This window comes from Lucilia cuprina, chromosome 2 (genome assembly GCF_022045245.1).
Source record: "Lucilia cuprina isolate Lc7/37 chromosome 2, ASM2204524v1, whole genome shotgun sequence".
NCBI lineage: Eukaryota > Metazoa > Arthropoda > Insecta > Diptera > Calliphoridae > Lucilia > Lucilia cuprina.
This window is the reverse complement of record NC_060950.1, coordinates 53,168,444-53,179,836: the sequence shown is the minus strand read 5'-3', so window position 1 is coordinate 53,179,836 and position 11,393 is coordinate 53,168,444. Positions and strand designations below refer to the sequence as shown.

Genomic DNA, 11,393 nt, shown 5'->3' with positions numbered 1-11,393 from the left:
TTAAGTTTTCAACATTATTTTAATAAAAAACGGGACATGACTGATAAATATGGGGGATTTTGAATGAAAGTATTTAGAAAAAAATTGTAATATAAAATACAGAATTAATTTGAACCACAAATTTCAAATTAAGAAAATAATAATAATATTTGAGATTTTTTAATCAAATTCCGTTGTTATTGTTTTTTTACATTTTATGCCTGTATCAAAAATAAATCGAATACTTTTGGAAATAAAAATTTTTTGAATTGAACAAATTTCTAAATTTAGTAATATTTTTTTAATCAAAATATTTTCCCAGCAAAAAATAATTGATGTCATACTTTACAAACTACATCCTTATCACATCTAAAAATGCAAGTACATACTGTTCACGTTTATAAACCAAATATTTCCTTACAAATGAAAATCCAATTAAAAGAAAGAAAGGAGATAAAGAAAATTCATTACAAACAACATATTTGAAGTACATTAAGTTTTAGTGAAAAATCAGTGACATTTTTATAAGAGTGTCATTAAGAGAATGTGTTTTATTTTTGACATCCAAATATCGGATTTTAAGTTGCCAAAAATGAACCACATCCCTCCTCACGCTAAGGTAAAATTCATAGGGTTTTCACCCGAATTTTAAGCACTTCAAGTTACTAGTTCTGTTGAAAATACTACATCTTTTTCCACACTTTTTTCTGGAATGAAAAACTATGTTTTTAAAAGTTTTATAAAGAACGTTGTTTTAATGCTGCAAATTCCATGTACCATGTAAAGTTAATATAATAAGTTGTAATAAATAATTTCAATTTGTGTTTTAAAATTATTTAAAAATCTTTCTATAGTTTTGTGTATATATGTATGAATAAGTTTTATTTGTTGTACTTTAAAAAATCATGTAATTATAACGCCGTTATCAATACGGTCTAAAGCTGCCGCTTAAATTATCAGTGTTAGACGACGCCGTTGTTAATTTTGTTTAACACAGATCTGAGCGCTCTCTGAGTCAATATTCTCAGTCACTGTTTGGCTGCGTTTGATTCGTGTTCGTTTTTGTGCGAAGGTACGGAAACACAGACATTGGGTATACATTTTTTTTATATAGTGCATTTTTCCACAATTGGAAATTACCTTTGTTTAGAGCTAATCAGAAAACAAATAATAATTGCAAAATTTTATCTGTTAATAACAAAAACAACGTACAAAAGTAAATAATTAATTAATGGCTTCCTGCATTAACGGCGAAATAACAAATTTACAAGATTGAAAAAAAATATATATATTTGGAAAACTTCATCTTCAAGACAAAACAAGTGAAATTTCTTTTATTGATTTTTTACAAACATTTCTTCAGATGTGTGAAAATTCGATTTCTCTGACTCTCGAGTGAAAAAAAAGAAATAACGAAAGAGAGAAATATACAAATAAAGAAGAATAGCCGAAAGTAAAAAACAAAAGAAAACAATAACAAAACAAATTGACGTTTACCATAGAAAAAATTGCAACACAACAAAAAAATATGTGGTTTATTTAGGAGTGATGAAAAATATAAATTAAATAATAGTGATTTTTGTTTTGTTAACTATAGAAGAAGTAAACAATAAAAGGAAAAAATGAAGTGCTTAAAATAGTAAAACATAATTCGAAAAATTTTAATAATAAAAATATTCCCAATTTATTTTATTTATTTAATTATTAAACATCATCATACGTCACTACAGGCTTTTGTCTGGTTTTTCTTCATTTGTTTTGCACTGAACTCTCTTTGATTTACAATATTATTCTCTTTGCGCGCCGTTAAATTAAAAGATTTACCTAGCTACGCTCTCTTTGTTGCATTTGATTTATTAAACATTTTGTTTTAAATCTAATTTTGCGTGTATTTTGGTCTACACATTTTTCTTGAAATACGTCGCAAATTTTTTACATAAAGAAAAAACTCTCCAGCAGAATATATCTCTCGACCAGCTCCAACATCAAACCAATTAACATTTGACACCACCCAAAAACGTATTTTTACTCTCATTGGGGATTGTTAAGGCAAAAAGGAGAAAGTATAACAAAGAACTTTAACAGTAATTCACATTGGGGTGGGTCTTACATTATCCACCGTTTTCTAATATCCTTTTAACGTGAGAGTGAACAAAAGAGAAAGTAAATTAAATTTTTGTTTTGTGACATTTAAAGTGCAACGGAATTAAAAAGAAAATAAAAAATCATCATTATAAACATCTGTGTGTAACGGTAATTCTCCGCAATAACCTTACGAACTGTTGCTGTCTACAACAAATTTATTATTCTCCTTTATTATCACCGTAACAACATTTTGTCATCATTGTAATACCAACAAACCGATATACATACATATACCTAACTACCAGCTGTTTGGCGGATATACTAAAACACCCTTAAAGGAAGAAAGCAAAAAGTGGAAAAAAGCAAATATAAAATAGTTGGCCTTCTCAAGGGCACATACTACCAATATACTAGATAGAAAATAGTAGTAGTTGTAAATAACTATAGCACTATTCCATCATTCCATAGCAATTTCCTCTCTGACCCCCCAAAAACTTAAATACTACTGCAACCAGTCAGGGTTTTATATATTATAGTTAATATTATACTTATTACGATGACAATGGCGGCGGAACTAGTTTCAAGGCCGTTACAAAAAACTCGTCGCAACTTCTACACAATGTCCGCCTCATCTTCTGCCTCATCCTTGTATGCTTCATCATCATCAGCAGCACACACATCATCATCATCGCCTTCAGCAACAAAGTCGCTGTTACATCTATTATGCTTTACTGTGATATTTTTTAATTTTATTGCTCCCAGTATTCAGGTAAGTGTTTGATAATGTTTTTAATAGATTTTTTATTGGTTTTTTGTTTGTTTTGTTTGTTTTTATACAACAATTACCAACACTGTTTTTAATTCTAATATAACGATAATTTTGTTTATTTGAAACAAATTCTTAAAATTTATGATTCATACAAATTTTTTAGTTTTTTTTTGTGACTTTTATATATCTTTAAACTATTTGTGATTTAAATTTATGCGGGTACAAATAATATAACATACATATGTATACATTTTGATTTATTATGTGGGCAATTTGTAGTCATTATTCTGTTCTTTTGCAAGAAAAGCGGTTCCTTGCTCTAATAAGGAGTGAGATCGAAAAATTCTTAACATACATATATGTTTATAAAAAAGAAACCACTAAACTTACAGCTTTATTTTTTTTTTATTTGATTCAAATTATTATTACAATTTACAAAAAAAAATATTTTTATAGTTTTAATCTCTAGTGATGAAATTTTGAACCCTTTTCGGAAACCCTTCCATTAACGTTTTTATAGTGCTTTCTGTCACTTTGCTCGAACATGGAGTCCATCTCCGTTTAAAATCTACCACACTTTTGGACACCTTTTTTGTACTCTTCAATTCTCTTTTAACAAGAGCCCAATATCTCTCCACTGGCCTTAGCTCCGGGCAGTTTGGAGGATTTGCCTCTCTTGGTACAAATACCACATTATTGTTCTTGTACCACTCAAGGGCTTGTTTACAATAGTGACAGGATGCCAAGTCAGGCCAAAAATAAGAGGACACATTATGAAGTCTTATGAATGGAAGCAGCCTTTTTTGTAAACATTCCTTGATGTTAATTTCGGTATTTATAGAGCCCGTTGTAACAAATGATTGGCTTCTTTTGCCGCAACTGCATATTGCTTGGCATACCAAGAACTTTCTGGGAAATTTTGTCTGCTTTTGGGTCCTAAACTTTTCTTCAACATTCCCTCGAGCATCAGCAACATAAAACTTTTGACCTGGAAGTTGCGAAAAATCTGCCAGAACATACGTTTCGTCATCCATTATGCAGCAAGAATATTTTTTTATAAAACTTGACTTCAATTTCCGTGCTCTGTTTTTGGCCTCTAAATTTTTAGCAGCGTTCCTGTCAGGAACTTTTTGAGCCTTGTATGTTTTTAAACCTGCATTAGCTTTAACTTTTCGTACCAAATAGTCCGAGCACTGAGCTAACCGAGCTGCTTTCCTACCGGATGTGTTGGGAGCTCTTTTGAAAATGCGTTCTATTTTTTGGCTTTAGAAACATCATGTGGACCATTCCTTCTACCTGAACCAGGTTTTCTATCAACTGACAAGTTCTCCCGGTACTGTTTAATAACATTGGAAACAGTTTGACGGCAGACCTTTGTATGCTTGGCCAACTTTTTGTAAGACCAAGTTGCGTTTAGTTGAAAATATTTAATAATTTCAGTACGCACTTTTTTCTGGTCTCTCATTTTAATCAGATTAACAAAAAAATTAATATAATTGACATTACACATAATAACTGACATGTTTTTCAAAGGTAACTTGATCAAAAAAAAAATCAAATAATACTTTGGTTGAAAAATGTAATGAAAAACGTGTGTTAAGAATTTTTCGATCTCACTCCTTACTCACCCTACCGGCTTAAATCAACTGCCTTAAAACAGAGGCTAATAGTTTCAACTTTTCGTTGACCCAAATTTTTTTATTGGAATTCAAAGTTGTATGAGATTTTTATGGAAGAATGGGAATGTATCGAGTTCTCATTCGGAGTCACAGTCCTTTGTTTGTAAACAATTACCAGCAATGACTGTTCTTAGTAAAGTGAACTATAATTTGAATTTTTTATTAAAATTTGTTATTATTTTATAAAGATTATTATATGATTCATAGCTATAAATTTATAGGTTTTTGGAGAGGAATATTGATTTGAATACCAATTAATAGGGACAATTTATAGACGTTTTTCTTTAAATTTATACAAGTAAACGTTTTGCTTGAATTGATGTGATTTTTAATATTTTTGAAGTCCCAATTTCTGTTGGAGATACTTAAGTCGTTGGGGTTGTAATGGTTTTGTCATCATATCTGCAAGTTGTTCTTGAGTAGCAATTCTTTTGACTTCTAGTTTTCTTTCGATTACTTTTTCACGTACGAAGAAATGTTTGAGAGCAATGTGTTTTGTTCTTCGATGTTATTCGGAATTTTGTGCTTATCTAACAGCGGCTGAATTGTCAACTTGCAAAATAGGAATTTTTATATCCAATAGTTCCAGCAAACAAACGACTTAACCAAATTATTTATTTTATTGCTTCAGTTGCTGCAACTACCTCAACTTCTGTTGTAGATGTAGCAACAATTGTTTGTCTTTGACTTAGCCATGATACTGCTCTTTCAGAAAATTTAATAACAACTCCGGATGTTGATCTTCCAATCTGCATCTTTTTTGGGATTTTCATTAATATATCTGAAAACTCTTTTAACACGTACTAAAAATGCATGTGATGAATTTTCTAAGATTCTGGATAAAAATCCAATGCAGTATGCTAAATCAGGTCTAGTTCCATGTTAAAAGAGAATTTACTTTCACCAGTTTCTTCTTTTTCTTCCCCTGATCCTGAACTTTCTGAACTTCTGAAGTTTGGTGTTGAAACATCAAAATTGTCGTTCCAGGTAAATTGGAAAAAATCTATACATATTTTAAAAACTTGATCTTTTAATGTTGTCTCAAATTGTACCTTCAATACATCCCATGTGTCAGCAGCATATTCTTGATCCATAATCTTCTCATAGATTTCATCACTTACTCCGCTTACTATCATAGATTTTGCATAGCTATATGCTTTTCTATACAATTCACTATTTAAACTATGTACTCTTCTGTCTTCAAAAGTTGCAGTTTCTCCCAATGGTAGTGGCTTCAATAAAACTCGATCTATCACTCCTATGGCTCTAAATTTTCAGTCTCGCAATATCGTCTAGTTCGTTATGGAACCTTTATTCCCAACTCTTTCATTCTCCGTTTTTGTATTCTAGAAAGTACTTTCTCTGTATCTTTGCATACTGAAACATAGTGCAATACAATGATCGTGCTATTCAGTTGCTATTTCTATTAATTCAACTATATTTTTTATCTGTTGGCAATTTTATTAGTAAATCTATGAAGTTGAGCCTTCAATCTTTTTATGTCCTTGTTTTGGTATTTTGTTTTTCTGATAATTCTTTTGTTTATTTTAAATTTTATAACAATAATAATTTGTATTATTTAATAAACTGATGTAATACTAGATACAAAAGTTTAGTTTTTAAAACAGTAAACAAATAAACAATATAATAGAGTGTTAAGTTTCTTTATTTGTGTTTATTTTTATTTTTTATTCATATGTTATCAATATAAAAGGCGAACTACTTACTAATGTTACAATATATTCAATATCAAAGTTTTATTTTCTTAATAATAAATATTTGCTTTGTTGCTTTATTAGATTAATTTCTTATTATTATTAATCAGAATTTGCAGAAATGCATTATCGTTTTCTCATATTATTCAGACAATAATTATTCAGCTTAAAATCGCCAATAGAAGTGAAAATTTTGTTCCTTTTAAATTTTCAATAGCCACGAAGGGAAAATTGCTAACGTGAACTTGTTGTGAACAATTCATTCACAATAGTTGATTTTGTATGGAACAGCTATTCAAGGTTTACAAAATTCCATCAATAAATTTCACAACAGGGGAATTTTTTTTTTCACGACAAAATAGTTAATGAACGAAAAAAGTGAAAAGGGAACATATTTCACGTGAAATGATGATTGGCGATAGGGGTAATTGTTATGAAACATTTGATATTTTTATAAATTATGATTTAAAGTTATCGTTACTTCCGTTAATGTATTCCCAAAACTGTGATAACAATAATATTAATTAGAATTTTTGACATTTATTTCTAAATCATACACAGCTGTGACCAATTCAATAATTTTTTTTTGGCTTTGAACACCTGTTACTCTAGCATTGAGTAATATTCTTTGGCATTTTAATTGTTATTAAAAAAAAATATGTTTCTTTTCGATATTAGCAATGGTGATTCTTCATTTTTTCTTATCTTTGTTAAATAGTTATTTCCCTCCAACAATTTGTTGTAGCTAAATTGTTTAGATAAAAAGTAATAATATAAATATTTTTAGTTGTTTTTTTTTCTATTTAATTTTGTTTAATCATTTTGTTTAAGTGACTCGATTTGCTTTTTATTATTTTTAAAACAAATCTAATAAATTATTTATCTTTATATTTATATTTTTGAATGAAAAATTTATTTCCTACTAAATTCAAAACTTAAACTTTCTAATTACATGTATAAACATTTTAACATTTAAATAAATAAAATTTTTATTGTATAACCATAACGATGTAATATTTTGATAGCAATTGCCGGTTTATTTTCTCTCTTAAAAACTATTCTCCATTAAAATAAAAACTAAATAACTATTAACTAGTTTTTGTAAAAGTACATTAAGAAAAAAACAACTTGTGAATCATTTAAATTTTCAATGTTCTTCAATTACACAGCATTTTACTTACCTATCGTCAGCTTAATTAAGAAAATGTTTAACTTATAATTTAAGAAATGTTCAAAAAGTGAAAAAAGTTTATTACAAACTGAAAACTTAAATTTAACGAAATTTTTATTTTCCTCAAACTTTATACAAATCGTAGATACACCCTTTCTAATTTAAGTTGACGATATGTTTTTAGTTGTTATATATAGACAGGTAAAGCTAAATATTATTAATAGTAACTATTAAATTGTTGTAAATTGATACAATCATGCGAGACACTATATCATAGAATATTGTGAATAATTCTTATTAGAATTACAAAAAAACTTTTTTATATATTTTACTTCAACATTACGTTACATTGATAATGCGACATTCCATTTCAATTGAAATAAATGAAAAGAATTCAAATTGCTATTTGAGTATAAAAAATAAGTATGTATAAGATTTTTGCGTTTTCTTTTAGTTAAAAAAAAATCTTGTTCTTAGTTAGATATTATATGAATAAGTTCAATTTAATTATTAGAATAATGTCAACCAACTATTTATAATATATAAGCAGAGGTTAAAAATGAAATATAAATCTTTTTATTGCTATTATTAGTTGTGACTTTTTACTTTCTATGCTCTTATTAGTCTATTAAAGATATACAGTAAGTACTGCATCGGTTATAGAATGGGTTATATCAAAGACCAATTGAAAACTCTTAACGGTACAATTCTACAATTTACTTGTATATTGAGCTGTTAAATGGTCTTGTATAATTGACTAGATAATGAACTTCTCTAATAGACTTTTCCAATAGAATCGTTCATTTAGTGTACTATATAGTTTATGAATTAGCAATTGGATTAGTCAACTGTCTCAGTATTAGTCTATGGACAAGCCTATGCAGTAATCTATTATCTATATTCAACCCTATCGCCAATAGAAAGGAAATTTTTGTTCCCTTCATTTTTTCATTTTCCTCAAAGGGAAAATTCTCTCTTCGATCAGGTCTGTGTACAAAGCAGCATATGCTTCAATGGTTTCCTGTGATCCCGTAGATCGATCTTTTGATCATGGGAATGGAACTGTCATCCCGTAGATCGATCTTTAGATCATGGGAATGAATCTGATTCTAAAATTGGTGAAAGATTGGGAAAGTCTCCATATATTGGATATTGGTACTGATTTAGTATGTCTTTTTACGCTTCGGAAAAGTTCTTCGGTGCTGTTGCCATCTCAACAGGATATATTGATACAAGCTGCGCGACTATTTGTCGGGGCAATTATTGGAATTAATCTCCATCATTAGATGATGGAGATTGCATTTTGAATAATGCAATGTTTCATGACATCATAAGGGTGGTAACCTTCCGCTTTGTCGGAAGATTGATTTCACCTGATGTTGGGACTTGTCACCCCCTTCTGTTGACATTAGATCAGTGATTGCTTTTTCCTTGTCGGGGTTCGCATTGGGGATTTGATCCTATGCATCCTGTCATTCCGTAACGGGGCTGCTATGGCAATAGATTAGATAGCTCGAGTACTTCAACAAAGTGCTTGTACATGGACCGGACCATCCATGTACAAAAATTGCTACCTGGAATTGAGGGACGCATGGTAGACCGCCTCTAGTCTACCTAGAGGATGAAAAAGACCACCGTGAGATAAGGCCGTCAAGACAGGTGCTCACGTTAAATCTTTTAATATTCATTGACCAGTGTATTGACTAGTCTTTAGGCTAGCCTAGTTTAAGGACTAGTCTTCTGAATGTTCCAGTATCGGGTTTAGTGATTAATCACTGGTCTAGTATATCAGGTAGATTGGTCTATTGGCTAAACAATGGACTAGTCGAACGATTATTAAGGTGACTAGTCTATAACAACTATTGTAACAAATTGCCTAGTTTTGTAATTAGTTTCCAAACTCTTGATCTATTGGCTAGCTTTAGTCAGGTCTTGAAAATAGTCAATGGACATGTTCATTAGGTAGTATGTGGATTGGTCTGTTGAACAAACTTTTGTCTAGTAGTCTAGGTACAAGTCTATTGACAAGTGACTGGAGGAGTCTAATGGAAATTCCATGGTCTAGTCTATGCACTATACTTTAGATTATTCTACTTTATATCAAGAAGTGAGTTTTTTATTCTAATAAAAGTATATGGACCGACCTATCCGATTGACTATTCTATGAATCAGTGTATTTACCAGTCTATGGACTAGCCTTATTTTTTGCCTATGTTCCAATGCCAGATGTAGTGACTAGTCAAAGGACTTTTCCTTTCCTTGTCTATTAGGTAGTATGTGGATTAGTCTTATGACTAAACTTTGGACTATTCGATGAATGGTATAATGTCTAGTCTATGCACTAAGCCATTGACTAGTGGATGAAATACTCTAATGAAAATTCCAAGGTCTAGTTTACTTACTAACTTAAGTAGTAGTCTATTGATTAGTTTATAGATTACTCTATCGAGCATTTTAATATATAGTATATAGACTGATCTAGTCTATTTACTATTCTATTGCTATTTCACCACCCCTTCCAAAGTTCTTAAATTTCATTTATCCAATTTAATTGGTGGTATTTATTTGCCTTGAACTCAAGCTTAGGCCAAATGAGGCTTTAAATTTAGTGTAATAAATTTAATTTGAAAAAGTTAGCAACTTGAATAATTGCGGTTTAGCAGATTAAAACAAATTTTGTTGCAGTAACAAGTTTTTATTTTACAAAATTTGCAACACAAATACTTGTGGTTTAGCTAAGGAGAAAAATAATGTTTAAATGTTTTATATTTTTTTCTATTTCTTAAATAAATACGTATTATATTTTGAACAACTGATAAGAATATCAAATAACTTATTAATTTTGAATTCGTCATTAATATTAAAAATACAATATTCTTAAGGTCTATTTTTTTAAACAAATAAAATTAACTAACGATGACGACAATAACGACAACAACAACCTTATTTACTTTTTTTTAACTTGTTTATAAAATCGAGTCAATTTTCATGTGACTCATCCCCTCTGCTATAGTAATCAGTAAAAAAACAAATTCAAACGAACAACCTACCAACTTAATCTACTTATGCTTTTGTTTAACAAGTACTAGTAATTCATAATTAAAATTAAATATAGATATTTAAATTATAAGAAAATACAAACAGAGAATATAAATTTTAAAAGATAATTTTCAACAAGATGGTTATGACTTGAAAATAAGAAATAATTTCTAGAAATTTTACAATTATTTTAAATTTAAGAAATTAAAAATATTTTGAACATAAGTTGAAAATTTCGAAAGTTAGAAACATCTAAATATAAATAAAATATCTACAGATAAATATTCATGTATTAAATATAAATAAAATAAAAACTAAATATAATCACAATATCCATACATATTCATAAGTCTAAATGTATGTTTGTTTGTAAATTGTATGATTTCTCACACTATAACAATATGAATTTGTTTAGACGAAAGAGTTGGTGGGAGAATACTTCGTTCATAGTACTTAAGTGAGAATTAGAGAAAAAATAAACTGCAATTAACACTTTTATCATTAGTATTATAAATGTATTATTTATCTGATTGGTTTAAAAATATTTTAAATACATTTTAAAATGTTCCATTTGTTTCCATTTTATTCTAAAAGTACATTTATTAGTAATACGTTAGTTCATGTGCAAAATAAATTATTAATATTAAATTTATTTCTACTATCAAAGTTCCACTTAACGTCCCCTTATTGACACGAACGTACTAGTGTAAAGACTATTCCATGATTTAGTCTGGTTGGTTTACGTCGAAGAAACTCCGTTTTGACCGGACTACTTCGCCTGTAGTTATTAGAAATCTAAGAATATCATTAAGCTTAGACCCAGATATTTCACTAAGGTTAGTAACTACAAAGGAAACGGCTTCTCTTTAAGGCCAGAGCTGGGCATTCTCTGTCTTTGCAACTGCGACAGTGATTGTTGAAGGGGAGCCCAAGTCGACTTACACGTCCTATTATTA

The 11,393-nt window shown here is 29.2% G+C and overlaps 1 protein-coding gene across 5 annotated transcripts in view; it reads left to right on the top strand.

The window, feature by feature from the left end:
- The first annotated feature begins 1,564 nt into the window (after positions 1-1,564).
- The window catches only part of LOC111684329 (NPC intracellular cholesterol transporter 1), a 47,491-nt gene continuing 37,662 nt past the window's right edge, over positions 1,565-11,393 (top strand). For all 5 annotated transcript variants that reach the window (XM_023446475.2, XM_023446474.2, XM_023446473.2 and 2 more), the window contains exon 1: positions 1,565-2,833. In XM_023446475.2, coding sequence (XP_023302243.2) covers positions 2,621-2,833 — 213 coding nt within the window. In that variant the 5' untranslated portion in view covers positions 1,565-2,620. The remainder of the gene's footprint in view (positions 2,834-11,393) is intronic.